Genomic DNA, 23,302 nt, shown 5'->3' with positions numbered 1-23,302 from the left:
TGTGAAGTGGATGAAATATCCAATATCCAAACCTTCAGTCCCACTGGAATGACTATACTGTCCTTCTGTTACACTGTAACAACAGTTAAAGTTGCATAACTTGTTCTATCAGAACGCACATCTTATTATCCTAATAAGCGCCTTCTTTTCAGCTAACTTTTAAGTGCCCTGGGAGGTAATTATGGCAAATACAGTATGGTGACTATTATGGGGCTCAATTATTACATGATCTAATGGCAACAGGTTCCCCATTTATCTATCCATGAATCGAAGCATATATGGTTATAATGATTTACCATGGGTGATCATATTCTTGAGGTTATTTATATTTTAACAACCAGGGTTAGATAACTCAATGATCTCTATAGTTGGTCCTCATTTAATGGTGCAGAAGCAAATGTGGGCTCTTCCTGAACCCTTTGCTAGACTTACCTAGTTCAAAGTTTGCTTCAGTAAATCTACTGGACCAAGTATCCTTAATAACCTGGGTTACCCTAACTGCCTTTAGTATGTTCACCAGAGTAAAACATAGACTCATCAATGTTACAGGAACAATGCTAAAGGTCCTAGATTACACACAATCATTGTTACAGGGTACGATAAACCAATAAATCTTATATTTTATACTTTGTCATCAAGGTCCAAGATATGGTCCAAACTACTGTATATCATTGTTACTGGGTAGGATAAACCAATAAATCTTATATTTTATACTTTGTCATTGAGGTCCAAGATTACACATACATGTATGGTCCAAGCTACTGTATCATCTTTGTTACAGGGTACAATAAACTAATTAATCTTAAATTTCACACTTTGTCATCAAGGTCCAAGATTACATGTATGGTCCAAGCTACTGTACAATTTATATCATTGTTACAGGGTACGATAAACCAATAAATCTTATATTTTATACTTTGTCATTGAGGTTCAAGATTACACATACATGTAGGGTCCAAGCTACTGTACATTATTGTTACAGGGTACGATAAACCAATAAATCTTATATTTTATACTTTGTCATTGAGGTCCAAGATTACACATACATGTAGGGTCCAAGCTACTGTATCATCTTTGTTACAGGGTAGGATAAACTAATTAATCTTAAATTTCACACTTTGTCATCAAGGTCCAAGATTACATGTATGGTCCAAGCTACTGTACAATTTATATCATTGTTACAGGGTACGATAAACCAATAAATCTTATATTTTATACTTCGTCATCAAGGTCCAAGATTACACATACATGTATGGTCCAAGCTACTGTATCATCTTTGTTACAGGTTACGATAAACTAATTAATCTTATATTTTATACTTTGTCATTGAGGTCCAAGAATACATGTATGGTCCAAGCTACTGTATCATCATTGCCTGGGAAACTTAAATTACAACAAATATTTTCTGTTCCCTTTTGACACTTTGGCACATTGTTTAATCTTTCTATGTTTTTCTGATGCATTGTTTATTGATGATCCCTGGAGAAAATTCCCTTACAAATATCACACTTGTATTTATTCTTCATAGATTTGTGGACATAATGCACAGCGGAGTGGTTTGCCATTTCCACCATAGATGGAAAACATAGCTTGCACAATGGACAAGGGATGGTGTCCTCATCTTTCTTGAAATTGTTCTTTATTTTTTAACAGTCAACATTGTCGCCAATTATTTTTCAGGACTTTGATGATGTTAGTTTTACTGTGGACTGTGATGGTACAATTGTTTTCGCTATGGGATGTAATGGTGTAAGTTTTGCTATGGAATTTGCTGAAATGAGTTTCACTTTGGACAGAGATGGTGTAGATTTTACCGTAGAATTTGATCGTGTGGATCGTGTGGATTGTAATGTACACTGTGAGCATGTGGATTTAATCTTTCTATGTTTTTCAGATGCATGCACTGTTGATTGATGCATTGTTAATTGATAATCCCACGAGAACATTTTCTTACAAATATCACACTTGTATTTATCCTTCATAGATTTGTAGACATAATGCACAGCGGCATGGTTTGCCATTTCCACCATAGATGGAAAACATAGCTTGCACAATGGACAAGGAATGGTGTCCTCATCTTTATGGAAATTGTTCTGGTGTAATATATTTTTGTTTGTTTTTTTATTGTCAACATTGTCACCAATTATTTTTCCAGACTTTGATGAAATGAGTTTCACTTTGAACAGAGATGGTGTAGATTTTACCGTAGACTGTGGTCGTGTGGATTGTAATGTACACTGTGAGGATGTGAATTGTACAGTAGATTGTGAGGATGTGGATTTCACTGTGGACTGTGAGGATGTGGATTTTACTGTGGACTGTGAGGATGTGGATTTCACTGTGGACTGTGAGGATGTGGATTTCACTGTGGACTGTGAGGATGTGGATTTTACTGTGGACTGTGAGGATGTGGATTTCACTGTGGACTGTGATGATGTGGATTGTTTTACAGAATGTGATGGTGTGAATTTTAGTTTAGACTGTGATGATGGGAGTTTTATTATCAACTGTGATGATAACGGCTGAGATGATAGGGGTTTCACTGTGGACTGTGATGATGTGGATTTTACTGTGAACTGTGAGGATGTGGATTTCACTGTGGACTGTGATGATGTGGATTGTTTTACAGAATGGGATGGTGTGAATTTTAGTTTAGACTGTGATGATGGGAGTTTTATTATCAAATGTGATGATAACGGCTGAGATGATAGGGGTTTCACTGTGGACTGTGATAATGTGGATTTTACTGTGGACTGTGAGGATGTGGATTTTGCTGCGGACTGTGATGATGTGGATTGTTTTACAGAATGAGATGGTGTGAATTTTAGTGCAGACTTTAATGATGGGAGTTTTATTATCAACTGTGAAGATAACGGCTGAGATGATAGGGGTTTCACTGTGGACTGTGATGATGTGGATTTTACTGTGGACTGTGAGGATGTGGATTTTGCTGTGGACTGTGATGATGTGGATTGTTTTACAGAATGAGATGGTGTGAATTTTAGTGCAGACTTTAATGATGGGAGTTTTATTATCAACTGTGATGATAACGGCTGAAATGATAGGGGTTTCACTGTGGACTGTGATGATGCCGATTGATCCAATTTCATGCTCTTTGACACTTTCTTTTCTAGACATTTATTTGTCTCTGCAGATTGTTTCCTTTTTAAATGAAGATGAGTGGGTTGAGAAGGAACTGATAAGGAACTAATATATTCTGTTTCACTACTTGACCCCACAAATCTACCACATGACGAGTCACCCTCCAGGATTGTCTGTGTCACTGCAGTGCTTGTCCTCATCAACTCATGCACGTCATCATGAGGTTCCTGTTTGATACAGGGTACATCAACATCAGACTTACAAGTATAGTTATGGTCGTTCATGATAGCTAGGTAACTACAAGGTTCATTGTTATATTCTGGTTCCTGTAGAACTGCCATATTACTATCAAGTTCAAGGTCGTCCTTTGGTTCCTGTGTGAAGGTCACATGACTATAACGTGGTTTAAGTTCATCCTTTGAATCCTTTAGAATGGGTGTGTAATTACAAGGCTCAAAGTCATTGTTGGGTTCCTGCTTGATAGTCACATTACTAATGTTTTCCTGTCCAACACTTAAGGCTCCTAATGATGAAGTGAAATCTCCTTTCCAAATTGTGCCAGGAAAAACTGTTATATTTGATGATATGTCTCCCTTTTCAACTGCCTTGGATATACTTGAGGAGTTATTTAATGTACTGACTGTCTGTGTTACTTCTGTAGAATTGATCCAATCTTTCCTGGATTCTGCTGAATCTACTAACATTTCGGTCACCTCTTCCTTCCTCACATGAATTAAATCAGCTGACATTTGGTTTGCTTTTTCCTTCCAAAGAACTGAATCTGTGTTGTTAGACTTTTTCAGTGAACAATCTCCCCTGGCATTCAGTGCTGTGTTGTTAGACTTTTTCAGTGAACAATCTCCCCTGGCATTCAGTGCTTGGCCTATGATTGTTGCACCTTTTGGTCCCACAACTTTGATCACCTTAATGATCCTTCCTGGAATTGTTTTGAGGGTACTCTCTTGTTTACCATGTTGTACATTCAATTTGGTTTTCTTCAAAGCCATAACTGGTGCTTTTACTACAACAACAAAAGATGAAGAGCTATTAAGAGATGTAGACATTTTAGTTTTCAATCTAAAGATAACTCTCAAATCAAACTGATGTCCTTTATCTTCTTTTGTTGTTTATAACTAGTTTATTTATCATTTTTCAAAAACAAAATGTCAGAAAGTGAGCATAGCTACCCATTGTTGACCTGCCTTTGGAGTGATCACAACCAATTTTCTGTAAATGTTATTTTGAGTAACTGTGACTTAACCTTGATTCAATGTCAAACCCAAGTGTGTGTGAAGCTTCTAAAACAATATACCAGAAGCTGCTAAAGTGACCACAGGCCACTTTCTGCAAAATCCTACTTTTATTTATTATTAAAAGGGACTTTTTACCAACCATGCCAATATTCAAACTGGTCGAAGTTATTTCCAATGTACCTGTCAGAGTTCATGAAACCCTGTAGTGAATTTTGGTAGAGTTATCTCCCTTCGGCTGCTGACTGCGCCAATAGCATCACTGTGACATCTTGGCGCAGTCTCTTTATTGATAATGATAATAAATAATTTGAGGCTCTTATATACTGCTTTATCACAACCTAGTTAGTAGGTCTTCTCGATGTGGTTCACAAATTTCACATCCTGACTTCTAACAGGATGCACACTAGTTATTTACCCCCATATTCTAACTAGTTTTGGGAGATGAGAGCTGTACATGTCCTCAAACCCTATGTAGAGTCGGTGTGAGACTCCACACACCACATTTTTGGAAATACGGCCAACAGAGAAATAAAATTACAATAATTTTGACCAATAATACCCATATCTGATCTTCCTAAGGTATGTCCGTATAGTAACTTACATTTCAGTAGCTACAGCACTAGTGATGATCATGGGAAAGGATTTCTTAAGTGAAATTCTATTTTTAGAAACAGACAGTGACATTGAACTTTAACAAATCATGCTCATTTTCAAACTGAGGATTCATTTTAGAAATACAGCTGTCAGAATGATGACGATAAGTGTGATGGTAAAATTCTGCTAAATTGCAACAAATGAAAAAATTGAACAAACGAAAAAAAGACATAAGATTGAGAAGATAATTTTGGCAAATACTGCTAGACGGCAAATACCAAATTGAATGTGAACAAACGAAGGTAGACATGAAACATTCATAGAAGGCAGACATTGTCTAATCATACACCAATGAAATTTATAGACAGGGAGCAATATTTTCATATCCCCAAAATTAAAGCACATCATGCTCGTGTAAATAAACAAGCTGAATTGGACCTGGCATAATGGGGGGAAATAATCCAACTCCAGATCAACGTTAAAAGGGAAACAAATAGCAGTTTATATGACCTACCTTTTTTGTTGCAATCCTTGAGACTTTTCAATGCCATTTGAACACTTTTTTCATCAGTGATGATGGTTTGGGACAGAACCTGATTATCAAGTCCAATCCTCAGTACAGTAATTTTACTGCTGTCATTGCCTTTTCTACCACTTACTGGAACATCAGTCTTTCTCCTTCCTTTTTTCTTCTTACTAAAGACAGAAAAGTTAGTTTCACCGCCCACTTTCTTCTTTCTATTGACTTTCACTTTCTCTGTTAAATCTTTGAATTCACCTGAAACAAAAGAGTGAATGTTATATATACCTGTTAAAGTACAAAAGTAGTTTGTAACAGGAAAAATTGTACCCTAACTGAACTTTATACATCTTGAATAATAAGATTGTCGCTTAGCAATTATAATCCACAAATTGATATTGCCATTTTCATCCAATAAATCTTTAATTATCATTCAGCAATTCATTCAAATAAAAAACTATTTCTTCATAAAAATGAATAGTTCAACGAATGAAGAAAAATACTAATGCTGAAATTCTCATGTGCTAAAAATAAGATTTTCAAAAATTCTTTAGGTAACTTAATTATCATAATTATAAGGCTCCATGTGTTAATTGATATTGTACAGTAGTGTAGAAGTATCATTGTGTATGTTTGTAATTGTTATACCTTTTTATATCTAAAATTTCTATCTATCCAGTTACAGTCCTTCAAACTTCAATTAGTTTAATAATCACTATTTCCAAAATTATTCAAACTCTTAAATAGTAAATCTGTATCACCTGTCAATCATAACCCCTTAGCCCTATGTTAAATATTTAATGTACTATTTGATATCACATAAGCTGTAACCGAAATCGGAGAAGATTTATAAACGCGTAAGCCTGTTGTCCAATCCTTTGGGAAACAATAAAATATCTTGAATTGAAGTTTAAGGCTCCATATGTTCTATATTCTCAAATTCAATAAATAACTATATATAGATACCAGTAGATATATATTTTTCAGGTCAAAATAATTGTGTAAGATTTCTTCTGATCATGTGAGATAAGTGTGGAAGAAGTTGGATGGAGGATGTGTAGACATTGAAAGGGCCTACTCACTTCCCATTTCCTCATCAGTGTAGTCTTCACTACTACTACTAGAACTACCATCGGATGAGGATGCAGCATCACTTCCTGTCCAGTCCTTATCGTTACGATCATCTTCCTCATCTGAACTTTTTGCATCTTCCTCACTGATGTCTTCCTCAGGACACTCAAAGGTATTCTTTAACTCTGCATCTCCTTCAGCTATGTCTTCAAAATCTGAAAGGTCTGTGGTACTTTTAACGATGTACATGTCTCCTTGGTCTGTTACCTCTACCCCTTTATTGCCTCTACACAGGAAAGTTTGAAATACCTCATCATTCTTCTCTTCACAGTCCATCTCTAAGCCACAGTTAGGATCATATGAATCCATGACTTTTCATCAAGGTATGATGAGCTTGATTACAGGAATTAATACTCAAATGTAATATTAATTTTTTAATTGAATAGTTATAATATCTTCTTGTTTTCACCGGACCTCTTTCAAACACTTTCAAAAATGTTGTCCATAGTGCCAGCCAAGTTCATCTGAAAACTAAAAAAAACAGTTTCATTACACTGTAAACATTGAAGATTTTGACAATTAAAGATGTGTATATGAAGAAATAAAGGGAATAAGATTAGATGTTTGAACAGTAGAGCCAGACTAGTGAGGACTGAACTGCTCACCTGGTCATGCATTTAACAACACTCTGAGAATCAAAAGTAACAGTTTAAATTGTTTAATATATAGGAGGTTTAAGATATTTAGACCATAATGTCTGCTTTTTATTAAAAATTGCTTTAGGTCTTTTAAAACAAGCAAATTCGTGGAATTTATATCCCCTGCTTGCAGAACATATTGTAGGTAAACATTATAGAGGTTAGGTTTAAACATGTGAGTATTGTGCTGTTGAGAGATATGTATAGCTTGAAACTTTAAGAAAAAAAAAAGCCCTATACCTCATTGATTATCCATAGATATGCACAAATCACATCGGTTGGCAAACTTAGCATGAGTTGGATGTGCATAAGCAATTTTGTTGAAACATCTTAACAATATCTACAGCAACAAGTACTAATTGTAATGGGGGACCATTACAGATCTACCCTAAATTGCCCCCATAGTCGCAAAGATGCATCAGAAAAGGATCGCATTGCCATAGTACACCTACAATGTACATACTAAATTTGAGTGAAATTGAGCAATTTCTAAATTGCAACCAATCAGAATCCTCTGTGTAGTTGCTATATGGCAATGAAATGTATGCGATTAAATTTGAAGTCCCGTAATTTCCCTATACACCAATTTTCATCGAAATCAAACAAATTGCGACCAATCAGAAACCTCAGTGTGGTTGCTATGCTAACATACTTATGCTGTTTTTTTCGCAGTCCCCTAATACCCCTATATACTGTACCAATTTTCATCGAAATCGAACAATATCCAATTTTTTTTCGTTTTTCGTTATTCAAGGATCCGTAACTCCGCCAAATAAGGTCCGCTGAAAACGGTCATCAAACTTGGCCATATAAGGCATTCAATCCAGTTACCAAGTTTGAAGAAAATCGGTTAACATTCGTTGCAGCTTTTGCATGGAAACGAAGCGTGCCAGACTGACAGACGGACGGACAAACAAATTAATATCCCCCGTTTCGGTGAAAGCGGGGGATATTAATAGGATTTTACCCTGGACCCTTTCAACATCGTTCTCCATTTTTATCGCTGGAAATTTGCAATCATTCGTTTTAACATGTTATCAGGTCGGGGAAAACCACTAACTTGCGTATCATACACAAACTCGCCTATTATACGCCAATAGGGGTATGGATTTGTTACTAAAAATAGCCAAAACCACTTTAATCTAAACTTTTTCAAATTGTTTGTCCAAGTCGCATTTATTCTTTCATGAAACATAATACAAATGCAAAAATAAACTTTATTTGCATGTGGGAAAGTACCAAAAATAGATGCAATACTTCCGGTAAAGTTACATCAAGTTTCTAAGTAGCCAACGCTTTCAGTCATCATCTTTTAGCAAAATAGTATTTACCTTGTCGTAAATTAATGCGATTTTCAATAATATCTTGCAAAAGTTACTGTTAAAGTGATTTGGGTTGTTTTTAGTAACAAATCCATACTCCAACTTGCGTATAATAGGCTAGTTTGCGTATATGCGCAAGTTGGTGGTTTTCGACAACCTGGTTATCTGTTCATTTAAACTAACCAAAATAGCCCTGTAGACTTGCTTTTTTGGTATTTACTTCAAACTACCTACATATTTATAAATGCATACAAACTGCTTTGTTTCTGTATCCCTTTTTTACCTGAATATGGGTAATAATCCTGCATTTGGGTAACAGTTAACCATTATATAGGTAACACGTATGTAAGAAAAATAAAGATTATTCACAATTAGGCCTATTTATTATGGAACTGAAAAAAACATGCCGCCAGTCGCACAACGACCTGTAGGCTGTATTCGATTTACCTACCACCATATTAATGTATGCTTCATGTAGATAAACGAGACACTCCAATCTGTCCCGAAATACAGCAGGTTTTTACATAACATTATACAACACCAAAAACACTAAGTTTTGTTGAAAGCGGTTCCCGTATTTTTCAACCGGATGTAAGCAATCGCAACTAAAACTATAAAACACAAAATGACATTCAATATCCGGAATATTTTCCGGATACCAAGTCCGGTCTGGTGACTATTTAGTTTTTACTTCATCCATGTCTTTCATATACTTGGTTTGCAGCCGGATTGAAACTAAGCGTATTTAAGACATAGTTTAGTATCCAGTGGTTACCATCAAAATAGTTGAGGCTGTGTTTTACAAAAGGAATTCTTGTCGTCCCATTTGTACAGTTCTAAGGTTTGTTTGTGAAAATAGACATAGTTGAATGAATAGGATATTCAAAACTGTCGTCGTCTTGTCTTGATAGACGTTATGATGTCAGCTTCAAAGCGAATAATATCTTGATACTGTCACACTGTTGCGAGGAGGTGAAACTACCGATAGCTGACTAAGGGAATCTGAAATTGATTTAGTTATCATATTCTTGTTGATTTTCGGTTGACAGTTACAATATTGGCGTCTGAGGAACAGTTTCTGAGCCTTGAAGTTAAAATGAAAGAATAAATTAAACAGCAACGTACTTCACGTTGTTTTTAGTCTAGATGATTTAACTTGAGTAGTCAGTTTGCAGTCACTTTCGTTTGTCTATAATAGCAAGTAGATCCCGTTTTCATTATTTAACGACGCAATTAGGTGTCCAGTTTCTATGCCTGTCTACTTATAGTACACAATAGAAGGAAGTCTACTTTTCTTCAGATATAGCAATAGTATTTTCCCCTCATTTTCTTCATCATCCTCACGGACGCGTAAACTAAATGTTTACCATCACCACCAAAAAACTGATAACAAGGGCTACAATGTTATATTGCACAATAATACATCACGAATAGTTAAATACAGTACGATACAAAATAGTTTTTTGGAGGTTACGATACACATACAATATTTTCAGGATTTTGTCATTTCTGAATTTCGTCTACTCATATCGGTTCAACATGCATATTGTGAGTGACAGTTCCAGCTCAACATGCACGTTGAAAAAAATGAAATATGTGAAACTTTAAAGTCATGACCATTTTTGACCTAGTCTATTTCCAGTTGAAATATTGCCATTAATAATTTGCAACATATCTTTTCTCTTTGCTTCTACTGTTACAATATGTATTGTGATATGTATCGTACCATGACTGCAGTATCACAATATGTATAGTATTGTCATGTTAATATATCGTTGCAGTCCTACTGCTAACAAACGTTAGGTATGCATGCAGTAATGTACGTGGTAATGGACAGAAACAGTTCCCCCAATGATAAAATATCTTAAAAGTTTGACAGGTGATGTGTGACTTACATTATATTGAGCTTTAAATGATGTTTGGTATGCCTTCCAGAAAAAAACCAATATGCCTAAAAAGAAGTCAAAAAAGTCGGGCAAGCTGTCCAAGATGACAGAGGAGGAGAGAATTGCATACGAAGAGAACAAACGTTTAGCTGAGGAAGAAATGAAGAAAAAGAAGGAAGATATGCTTACACAGTTTCTGAAGGTAAATAAAATGAAGACTCAGATCAATGTGTAATTAGATAACACCTAAAAGGTCCTTTTTCAGGTTTTGCGATGATAGCAAAGATTATATTAATTTCCAAAAGTCCTTACAGTATGTCATTTTACAAGTACACCTGCCAAGTTTTTTCAGGAAATCACAGGCAATACTAAAACCACATTAAATTGAACATTTGATAGAATTTCAAAATAAGAACAGCATTTCAACAATTATAAATTACAAGGAAATTGACATTTGCATTGAACCTTTTCAGTTTGAATGAAGAAATAGTTTTAAATTTCAAAAAAAACGTTGCCACCAAATCAAAAAGACGGACACAAGTAGTGATAAACTGAGATAGTTTTTCTCTTCTTGTCCCATAAGAAACTGTTTTTGTTAATTTAGGATTGGGTCTTTTTGTTTCATTTTGGAAAGAAAATATACAAACTTGGTACTCTTTCATAGATTATCAAGTAAGACATGTTCATTTGCATTTATTATTACAGGACAAATTAACCAAGGAGGAAAGAGCAACAAAGTTTAATATGAACAAACTGAACCATCAATGGAGGAACATTATGAGGGAATCTAAATCTAAAGAGCTGAAAAAAGACATTGAGATTCTAAGTCAGACCTTTGAGAGAATTGTGGATAGAAAAGATGCTACTATCAAATCTCTGGCCAAAGACCTCCAGGAAGCCGAGGAACAGTACGCCATGGCTCTGCGTAGTCATCTACAGAATGTTGACAATCTTATCGGTAATTCTCTTATTAAACATATATTTGTTTGACACACAGTTAGTAGTCAAACACTTTATAATTAACCCCCGTTGATTTTTATGTAATACAGTCATAATTAGCTTGTAGAGAGATGGTGACATGGACCTTTTATACCTTTGGAAATATAAACCTGAAAATTGACAGCTGTTTTAATATGATCATTCTGTGCTGCTCATGAGACTTAAGAAGGCAACAACAGAAAAGATTCTGAAAAAGAATCTAATCTTTAAGATTGAATACCTGTATTTTTCTATTTGGAAACTTTTTAAATTTTATTTTTGAAAAAAAAATGTGGCTATATATATATCTCATTTTTCTCATCAACCAGTCACATATATATTATACACTGCATCATTCAAAAGTAAAAAATCAGAAACTGGTCATCCACATGCTTCCAACAATAAATAATCTATGGGTTAAGATTCTTCTATAGATCTATTTATTTTGTGGTAAATCATTGACCCTGGCAGTCAATGGGAAACTTACTAGTTCCAGGTCAGGATTTGTGAGGTTTTACAATTTTGTTAACTCCCAAGTGTTTGAACAGATTTACAGAAGGAGAGACTGGAAACATTACATAGAGAATATGATGAGGAACTTGCCATCGTCCGCGAGGAATTCGACACTGAACGCGCCATCATGGTCGACCAACACAATGTGGAGAATAATGATATAGCAGATATTTTATTCGCCATGGAACAGAATTTCAATGAGAAAGAAGCTGAAGCTAAAGCCGAGTTCCACAGTTTAAGGGATGAAATCAGAAATAAGGTAGAGTTGTGTTTTTTTCTTTCTTGATGATATAAACAACGTATCTACTTAAAGGTGAATATATATATATATTTCATGTGCTCAAAAAATCTGTGGTACATGATTAGTCCAAGTATTCTATAGTCCTACCACCAAATAAGGACAACTTTGACAGATAGACACTGCACAATCAGATCAAATATTGCAACCTGTCCATAATAATTACCTTCAGTACACAAAAAAGAAGACAGTATATATATGTTGGTGAGGAGGATATTATGGTAAAGTCTGGCATAAACGATTTGATAAAAATATCTTACCCATCAGGACATGGAGGAGAAGCATGGGCTGCGACACACACTACAGGATAAGGTGGAGAATCTGTGGCTTCAGTTCAAAGTGGCCCTGAAAAATTACAATGAAACAACAGAGGAAAGGAAGACAGCGTTTGAGACACTTAAGAAAAAAGATGATGAATCTGCGAAAGAAATTGATACCCAGATGAGAAGACTCCAGAGAATATCAGTAAGTGTGATCCCTCCCTGAGTGTCACATATTGTAGTAGTATGAAAACATGTTTTGTTTTATGTTTACTCATTTACCCTTGAATACACATTTGAACTCTTCCAACTCAAAAGTTGGAATAGTTCATTATGAAATTTCAGGAGTAAAAGAGTTAATTACTATCCTAATGCCAGGATCATTATGATTGTGATTCACACTTTAGTCCTATGATGCCAGGACTAACTAGTAGATTTGATGTTCAGGCCAATGAAAAGTTTCCATATTTATGATGAAAGTACTTAAGATTTTCAAAATCTGCATGTGTACAATGTACTTTGAAAAGGAAATTCTATACCATCCTGCTATGGTTTTAAGAACGAACCTCTCAGTTATCTAGAAATTGGTGTATGTTCAGTGCTTTCTCAAACTATATATATATTAAAGTTTATTCAAAACATGAAAAAGAAGAATCTACAGATTCTGGGTCAGTGAAAGTCATGTGTAAAATATAGGTTTCTCTAAAAGTTAACTACAACTTTTGAGAGATTTTCATGGCAAACAATTAAATGAAAAATGAATACAGGTTGCAATCATAATTTTCTCTTCCAAACAGGACCAAATAGCCCAGCTGAAAGGAAAGATGTCAGCAAATGCAAAAGAATGTGAGGAAAGAAACAAGCAAATCAAAGAGGTATGTTTCAGGTCAGAGATTGCCATTCACCCAAACACAAACTACCCTAGTTATGGTCTATCCAGGTGGCTATACATGTAAGATATTTCTATTCCTTGAAAATAATTGGATTTGCAGATGTAAACAATTTAGTTCACCAAATATTACTGCACGTCCTGTTGTTATTAAGTTAAAGATAAACATTTCCCCGTAGTATTGTCTGAGATGTGTCAAAATATTTGATATTTTACATTTTATCCCAATTTTTTATGGAGCTATTGGGCGTATTTATAACTTTTAAGTGGGAGACAACGCTAAGTAAATGTGTCACTTATTTCACAGTAAAAAATGTTAGGAGAGAAGCTGTTGGTGTCAGTAAGGTAATTACTGTATACTACCCAAAGTTTAATGATGCAATTACCTATGTGTTTCTTACGTTATACCACTGTATTACAGGAGAGGGAGAAGATGCTGGCACACTTCCAGGAACTCAAGGCTCAAATGAACAAAATGAGAGAGGGCGAGAGGGACAAACTGACCAAACTGACCCTAGAGAGTAACGCTAGTATAAAGGAGCTCAAGAGACAAAGGGAGAAGGTGAATTTATATCCACTATCTTAAACTGTACCATTAATAGAGGTTAAGGTTCAACCTGAGAGTAAAAACTTGAAGCTCTGACTGCCAAAGGTGTTACCCTATTAGTAGTTCCAAAGGATAGAATATCCTAGTAGCTTTATTCCATGTACACAATATGATATACTTCATATCCACTTTCATATTCTAATGGTACTAGTATCAAGGACATCACCAAGACCACTTCCTGATCAGTTTAGAAGACTCATAATATAAAAGCTGTTTTAAGTCTGTACATGATGAAGGTGCAAAAAAATATTGGATTTATTACATGTCAGCCAGAGAATGAGATGACAATTGTATCCAAATACAAGTTTTCTATAAATTTTATTTTCTTTTTCATATGATATTGTTTGCCTATGAAAAAATCTTAGTATAAGTTCTGACTTCTCATTTTATAAAAGTTGTTAAATTTGAACGTTGTGTTATGAACAGGTGGAGAGTATAATGAAGGTGGCAGAGATGTGTAGGAAACTAGAGACGGAGGAGGAGAAGGTGCTGCCGTTCTACGCCACGTCACTCACAAAGGAGGAGGTGGAGGATGTCGAGGCAGCCATATTAGAGCAGGCTAACGAGCCACTTGTACAGGTGAGAACTGTGTAACAAGTGTACAGAATGATATGATAACGGTATTAATAACTGAGGAGTAGGTTTTCTTATCTGAAATCTTGTGCAGGTTTATACAGATTTAAGATTGTCTGATTCTCTTGTAGGGGTGTGAATTGAATTTTATAATGATCAGAACCTTTTCTGTAAATGAGAACAATTTCAAATTTGTCTGCATCTAATGTATGAGTGTGTAAAAGTTGGAATATCAATAAAGCTCTTCTACAGCTGTACACAATTGTGATACTAAGTCTTAACCTCATGTTTTGAACTTGTATTTGTGCATAGTTTATAATCATCTACACCCCTCATTCACAAACCTGATACAAATTGCTTTTAAAAAAATGTTTGCAGTTTATTATTTGACCTTGTAAACATGTAATGATTATGAGAAGTTGAAAATGGCAGGTATTCCAGTTTAATGTCCAATAGTACAATCGTTAAATTTAAACGTTTCATGTGTAAAAAGGTCAGCTGTTATCATACCTTTATTTCATAGATTATGCATGAGTACACCTCATTGGAGAATTTCTGGAAGCGGTTTAACAAAGTTATGCTGGACAAACTTGCACTGGATAAGGAGAAGCAGGGATTAGTTCAGGAGAACCAGCAGCTTAGGACCCTCCTCAAACAGTACCTGGACGGTATCTCTGTCAACGACGAGATCCTTAGCCAGGTCAATCCACTCTTCATCGTCAACAACAAAACAAACGTCAAGTATGTACTAATCAACTATTCAATGTAAAGTAAAACCTTGATATAACGCCCTTCGTTAGATTTGCCATCTCGTTTACCACCAACATATTTCAATATCCCTTTTTCTCTTGTTCTTAAGAATTCCTTTATACATTTCCCTCAATATATTGCCAAACCCCTTTACAGCCCCAAAATTTCTGTAGACAAATGCTGGCAGCATAACAAGGTTTTACCGTACTTTTTGTTTTGAAACAAAATTATATGATGTGCACGGCTTTGCTTGTTAAACAGAATTAGATAAGACGCTATCTAAGTCCATGTTAAAACTAAATCTGAAGTATATCTTTCTTGAAGTATTTGTTTTACCTGTTTAAATAGTTCTTCATATATTATGTAACCATAATTTTAGACTTTGATTTAAAACATAAAATTCTGAATATGTCTTGATTAAATAGGTATAAAACAAAAATGTCTTGTTTTCTCCCAGGTTGAACGTTCCAGTGATGGACCCCCGTGTGCGTCGCCCTGTCGCCCAGACAGTAGTGGAGGCCGCACATGTGGTCAAGCACGTGCTCCACTCTTAGTCGTTGTGAACAGTGTCAACCAAGAAAACATTTACATTAAAAATCAACCAACAAAAACATTCCAGTGCTGTTTTACTGAAGAAATGAAAATTAACATCATGAATATATATGTAAGAAACAGTTCTATTTCACACTGTGGAGAACTTTTACATAAGTGCTCAGGAAGGATCTTTCCTGATAGATGATGTAGCAGTAAAATGTTTTAAACATTAGAAATATCTTCAGAATGACCACGACCCATTTATTCAAATACAAAAGCACTTGAGCTGTTTTTCTTAACAGTATTTATATACATGTATGAAAAAAGCATAACTTTTATGCTGAATTTCTGTAAATAAGTGAGAAAGGGAGATAACACAGTGATGTGTATTGTCTGTGATATTTTGTACATGTGGTACACTCTGTGTTGATGACACAGATACATATTGTATTTACCTGTACATCTATTTAAATGTAAATAAATCAATTTTAAAACATTTATCTATCTGTTTTATACATTTCCAACCACACATTGTTAAGCTTTTGAGATGTGCTCATCCGCCCATCATTCACTTTCTCTAGGACATTAACGATGACAAGATGAACATATTAACGATGACAAGATGAACATATTAACGATGACAAGATGAACATATTAAGGATGACAAGGTGAACACATTAACGATGACAAGATGAACATATTAACGATGACAAGGTGAACACATTAACGAAGAAAAGATGAACATATTAACAATGACAAGATAAACACATTAACGATGACAAGATGAATACATTAACGATGAAAAGATGAACATACTAACGATGACAAGATGAATACATTAACGATGACAAGATGAACATACTAACGATGACAAGATGAATACATTAACGATGAAAAGATGAACATACTAACGATGACAAGATGAATACATTAACGATGAAAAGATGAACATACTAACGATGACAAGATGAATACATTAACGATGAAAAGATGAACATACTAACGATGACAAGATGAATACATTAACGATGACAAGATGAATACATTAACGATGACAAGATGAATACATTAACAATGACAAGATGAATACATTAACAATGACAAGATGAACATATTAACAATTACAAGATGAACATATTAACAATGACAAGATGAATACATTAACAATGACAAGATGAACATATTAACAATGACAAGATAAACACATTAACGATGACAAGATGAAGGGATTAACGATGACAAGATGAACATATTAACGATGACAAGGTGAACACATTAACGAAGAAAAGATGAACATATTAACAATGACAAGATAAACACATTAACGATGACAAGATGAAGGGATTAACGATGACAAGATGAACATATTAACAATGACAAGATAAACACATTAACGATGACAAGATGAATACATTAACAATGACAAGATGAATACATTAACAATGACAAGATGAACACATTAACGATGACAAGATGAACATATTAACAATGAGAAGATGAACATATTAACAATTACAAGATGAACATATTAACAATGACAAGATGAACACATTAACGATGACAAGATGAACATATTAACGATGACAAGATGAACATATTAACGATGACAAGGTGAACACATTAACGATGACAAGATGAACATATTAACGATGACAAGATAAACACATTAACGATGACAAGATGAATACATTAACGATGACAAGATGAACATATTAACGATGACAAGATGAACACATTAACGATGACAAGATGAACATATTAACGATGACAAGATAAACACATTAACGATGACAAGATGAATACATTAACGATGACAAGATGAACATATTAACGATGACAAGATGAACACGTTAACGATGACAAGATGAACATATTAACGATGACAAGATGCACATATATTTTTTATATTATGTACTGCATAATTGTAAATAAAATGTTGTTTAAACCAAAGGAAATCTTTACATGGAGTTTATTGAAAACTATAAGGATAATAAGATCAGGTGTTCCGGAAGGATAAGCGTCTTCTGCTTCATCGACGGAGTATTAACAATGAAATAACAAGGCACACTAATGAACATAGTGAAAAACATAGACATTTAAAAGAAAATACCTGTAGCATATTTCCATGTTATATCAGAATGACTGCATTAAATGTATACATGTCCTAATTCCTCAACCTCGTCTTTGTAAACCCTGTGCTGTAAGTTTGTCCGTCAGCAGTCAACATCTATCAGGGAAGCCGTTATGTTTGGGGAAAGTTCTTTCACCGAATATTTTAGGAAGCTAGGCGGTTACTATAAAGAAATGGAAAGTTCACGATGCGTTTGGCTACGATTTTGTTGTCAGACCTGATAAACCAATCAAAAAATTCAGCCCCATAAGAAAGCAAAATCAAGCCAGCTACAATAGGGACAAAGTCTGCCTCGTTGGAATGTATACAGTCCGCTGGAAAATATTGCCGTCGAACCCAACCACAAAGATATTGGTATTTGGTAAGATCGTATTACAGAAGATTGATCAGCTAGTATTTCGTCTCTAAAATGGAAAATGTGTAGTCAGGACTGGCTTGGTAATCAAGCAAAGGATTATACTTAAAAACAAACAATCAGCATACCTATTATGTAGATCGTTGATTGTGGTTAAGATTTCGGAATTAAAAAAATACAGGCTTGTGTTTTGTTTTCATTTTTGATTTACAAGCTGCCAAATGTTTTTATAATGGTTTGATCCGTCTGACCACGGAATGAGCTATCTAAGTCTGTGGTCTAACAGTTAATCATACACTTCAAGCTCTTGTTTTGTCCATCGGCAAATATTTCCCCAGAATCCATCAGTAACTTGAAATGAACATTCCAGTTGTTAGTAGTAATCTCTCGACACTAAGGACCTTTCACGGAAAGTTCTCGTAGATTTGCATTCTGGATAATATCTAGACTGTCATCCTCGATATCCAGGGGTTACGCCCACTTTTGCTCTCTATACCTCTGAAATATGTCATAGCAAAATTGAAGGCACGAAGAAAGCTGTTTGATTGGTCTCAGGTAAAAAAAAACCTGACCAATCGCTAGGCTGATACATGTCCTTTGAAGATTACAAAGGAGAGACGCCCGACTTCAAATCAAAGCCTGTCAATTTTTACCGGTACGTGACCGCGAGATTCTTTTGATGTACATATCAAATGATCGAACTAGTCTTCGTGTCTCATCAACAAGGTGGCGCACACCGACTCATTAATTTTGCTATGACATACTCCATGGGTGTAGGGAGTGAAAGTGAGCGTAACTCCTGGATATCGAGGGTGCTGCATGTCAAGCTGGACCCTATAGTTGTATGGGGATATGGTGCAGGGACGTGCTGATGGGGGAGTCTTCCAAACCAGCTGTTGTAGCGTATGTTTGTAGATAAAATGCAAGGAAGCAATGGGTTCAGAATAATTGTAAGACATCATCTGTGAAAACCTTTCTATGTACGAACACCAGCGGACCCAATTACAATGTGACACGTTAAATATGTACTCAATAACAAGTTAATTTGTTAACGCTGATGATCTGTGTTCTATGTACGATCAAAAGCTACATTATGTAGATATGTTGACATAGGGTATCCTCTCGATTTGTCAGCATCACCATGTGTGGTCAGTGGCTGTATCGTTGTCTGTTCGCAGGTTACAGACCGAATTCCTTCAGGCCATTATATCAGATATGGAGTTTTTGACGGAGAAATGCCTCATATGTGAACTTGTAAAATCAACTGAAGCCGTCGTTCAAAAGTATTGTGACATGGTGTGAAACTTTGATTTAGCAATATTGCTGTGCCTCGAAATCCTCACAGAGTGCTTCTCATAGAATTATAACTAGCATTTTTAAAGAATTTGAAACCAACTTTAACAGGAAACTACAATCGATGACGGATAAAAATAAATTATTCTCGTATAAAGATATTAAGAAAAAAAACGCCCAAGAAAAATACCTATCTATCACTAATAAAAACCTCAGAATGTTGTTTACAGAATTCAGATTGTGTGAACATAACCTTGAACTAGCAACATGAATCTCAAGAAAAAAACCTAGAGAGCAAATAGTATGTAGAAACTGTCTTGTTCTAGACGATGAGGAACACTTCTTCTTTAGGTGTGGCTATAATGCACAGCTGAGAAAGGACTATATAAGTCAATATATTCAAAACTATTTTATACTAGACACAAATACTTTAACTCATTTTTATCTTCTGATAATATGCAAATTATACTTGACTTGACTTAAATATAAAACAGTCACTTGAACCGAGGAGTGTGGGCCTGGCTTCTGTGTAAGTGTCTATATTGTTCACTATGGCAGTTTCTTTGTATACTTGTTGTTTTGTTATTTGCCTTCAAGTTACTCTGTAACTATCAATGAGCAATACAATTATTGAATTGACTTGCATCAAACGATTTTTTACGGAGCATTTATAACATACCGAGACCCGTGGTGTGATCGGCTGGAAGTGTAGCCATTTTTCGCTAAACCAACCAACACTGTATGTTTAATCACGCGCCCTCATTAATATTTAAAAAAAATGGCAGGCTGACTGCGACAAAACTGTGAAATTACTCTGAACACCTTAGTTTAAGTCAAAATATAGCTGTAACCAATTCTAAGGTCCCTGTGGTTTACATTTCTTAATAATCGCGATATATACTCCACCCATTTTATATTGGTTTTACGAAACTTGAAACGTATAAAAGTGTTTTTCGTTGATCTCCGTGGGTGACGCTACGCATGTTCAGTTTTCTATTTACATTCTAGGGTATCGTATTACCGCATGGTTTGGTTTTGTAATAGTAGTTAATACCATTCTTGAAAATTAATATCATGCTTGAGATATTTCACATCATGTTGAAAACATTGCCTGAGATTTTACATCATGTTAAGAACATTGCAAGAGATTTTACATCATGTTGAGAACATTACCTGAGATTTTACATCATGTTGAGGACATTGCCTGAGATTGTACATCATGTTAAGAACATTGCAAGAGATTTTACATCATGTTGAGAACATTTCCTGAGATTTTACATCATGTTGAGAACATTGCCAGAGATTTTACATCATGTTGAGAACATTACCTGAGACTTTACATCATGTTGAGAACATTGCCTGAGATTTTAAATCATGTTGAGAACATTGCAAGAGATTTTACATCATGTTGAGAACACTACCTGAGATTTTACATCATGTTGAGGACATTGACTGAGATTGTACATCATGTTAAGAACATTGCAAGAGGTTTTACATCATGTTGAGAACATTACCTGAGATTTTGCATCATGTACAGAACATTGCCTGAGATTTTACATCATGTTCAGAACATTGCCTGAGACTTTACATTATGTTGAGAACATTGCCAGAGATTTTACATCATGTTGAGAACATTACCTGAGATTCTACATCATGTACAGAACATTGCCTGAGATTTTACATCATGTTCAGAACATTGCCTGAGATTTTACATCATGTACAGAACATTGCCTGAGATTTTACATCATGTACAGAACATTGCCCGAGATTTTACATCATGTACAGAACATTGCCTGAGATTTTACATCATGTTCAGAACATTGCCTGAGATTTTACATCATGTTGAGGACATTGCCTGAGAGTGTACATCATGTTAAGAACATTGCAAGAGATTTTACATCATGTTGAGAACATTGCCTGAGATTTTACGTCATGTTGAGAACATTGCCTGAGATTTTACATCATGTACAGAACATTGCCTGAGATTTTACATCATGTACAGAACATTGCCTGAGATTTTACATCATGTTGAGAACATTACCTGAGATGTTACATCATGTTGAGAACATTTCCTGAGATTTTACATCATGTTGAGAACATTGCTCGATATTTTACATCATGTTGAGAACATTGCCTGAGATTTTACGTCATGTTGAGAACATTGCCTGAGATTTTACATCATGTTTAGAACATTGCCTGAGATTTTACATCATGTTGAGGACATTGCCTGAGAGTGTACATCATGTTAAGAACATTGCAAGAGATTTTACATCATGTTGAGAACACTACCTGAGATTTTACATCATGTTGAGGACATTGCCTGAGATTGTACATCATGTTAAGAACATTGCAAGAGATTTTACATCATGTTGAGAACATTGCCTGAGATTTAACATCATGTTGAGAACATTGCCTGAGATTTTACATTATGTTGAGAACATTGCCAGAAATTTTACATCATGTTGAGAACATTACCTGAGATTCTACATCATGTACAGAACATTGCCTGAGATTTTACATCATGTTGAGAACATTGCCTGAGATTGTACATCATGTGAAGAACATTGCCTGAGATTTTTTCGTCATTCTTGAGAACTCTTCCGACAATTTTCATGCAAACTTCTCGAAATTATGTACTCCGCACACATGTACACGCACAACTTTGATTACTTTTTGATCTGCTATTTTCCCCTTTTTATATTTATTAACAAGTGTTTCGGCCAAATTGGGAATCAGACTAGATGGGGAAGCGGGGGGTATTAGTCAGCCATCCTGGCGACAGTTCCAGTTGAAAATTATCCAGTTCCAGTGTTTGATAAGCGGGTAACTTTGGTGGTTAGCGACTAGTAGCTAAGTTTAAAAATAAGTACTTGCTTTTGAATGTATATCAATAATCGTGTTGGCATCTATATTTACATTTCATTATTTTCCATGTCCAAATATCTTACTAAATTATCCTCCTTCAGTAATTTGAAAAGTAAAGCGGTTTGGGATTTTTGTTTCAGCTATGAACGTGGCACCGTCTCAAATGTTATGATGTTATCTTTCAATCGTGGGGTTCTTTTCGACAATTTATCGGCATGTCATTAAAATATAGTTATTTGAGTACATGCACTTTTTACGCTGGAAGCAAGGTTCGTTTACTTAAATATACAATTGTGGTCGGATGAAGAATTTATTTTATATTGATAAAAAGGCTACATGTACCTGCGTTTGGAATACAAAGGTGGGGTCAACATTTGGCCCCCACTTTGATTTCCTTTATTCTAATGATTATTCATAATTGTTACTGATAACCGTAGTGGACCTCCTTGCATAACACCAGGTTGAGTGACGAGGGTATCCTTACAAAATGACCGATAAATATCACAGGCAAATGTTAATTTCGAAATGAATTATGATAGTGTATAGTGTATAAAACTACTGTTATTTTGATACTAAATATGTCATATTGGTAGACATAAAGTAAGCGTAGTGATACTTTTAATTGGAAAAACATGCAAAATGTTCACAAAATTTAAAATAAAACTAACATTGTCAACTTGCCTTTATATAGTTACAATGGTAGTCTATATTTTAAACTTCTTTAAAAACTTCCTATATATGTATTCTGTCAACAGAATCATTTGTATGTACTATCAAAACCGGTTAAGTACTTTTTAGCATGCCAAACAT

General features: G+C 35.0%; 2 protein-coding genes across 2 annotated transcripts; one reads left to right on the top strand and one right to left on the bottom strand.

Annotated features, from left to right (window-relative positions):
- Positions 1-1,676: 1,676 nt before the first annotated feature.
- On the bottom strand, positions 1,677-9,151 carry LOC110460732 (flocculation protein FLO11-like). The gene is made up of 4 exons (XM_021513833.1): positions 9,012-9,151; positions 6,552-7,071; positions 5,464-5,727; positions 1,677-4,123 (listed from the first exon to the last, which is right to left on the bottom strand). The coding sequence occupies exons 2-4, from the start codon at positions 6,907-6,909 to the stop codon at positions 1,677-1,679; spliced, it is 3,069 nt and encodes a 1,022-aa protein (XP_021369508.1). The 5' UTR covers positions 6,910-7,071; positions 9,012-9,151.
- Positions 9,152-9,298: 147 nt separating this feature from the next.
- Positions 9,299-16,344, top strand: LOC110460739 (coiled-coil domain-containing protein 65-like). Its single transcript, XM_021513843.1, has 10 exons — positions 9,299-9,401; positions 10,496-10,648; positions 11,152-11,404; positions 11,973-12,196; positions 12,503-12,700; positions 13,293-13,370; positions 13,806-13,946; positions 14,418-14,570; positions 15,088-15,305; positions 15,772-16,344. Exons 2-10 carry the CDS (start codon positions 10,508-10,510, stop codon positions 15,866-15,868), a joined length of 1,503 nt encoding a protein of 500 aa, XP_021369518.1. The 5' UTR covers positions 9,299-9,401; positions 10,496-10,507; the 3' UTR covers positions 15,869-16,344.
- Positions 16,345-23,302: the final 6,958 nt, after the last annotated feature.

This window comes from Mizuhopecten yessoensis, unplaced genomic scaffold, assembly GCF_002113885.1.
Source record: "Mizuhopecten yessoensis strain PY_sf001 unplaced genomic scaffold, ASM211388v2 scaffold10477, whole genome shotgun sequence".
NCBI lineage: Eukaryota > Metazoa > Mollusca > Bivalvia > Pectinida > Pectinidae > Mizuhopecten > Mizuhopecten yessoensis.
The sequence above is the reverse complement of the archived record's forward strand: the minus strand, read 5'-3'. Positions and strand labels throughout refer to the sequence as shown.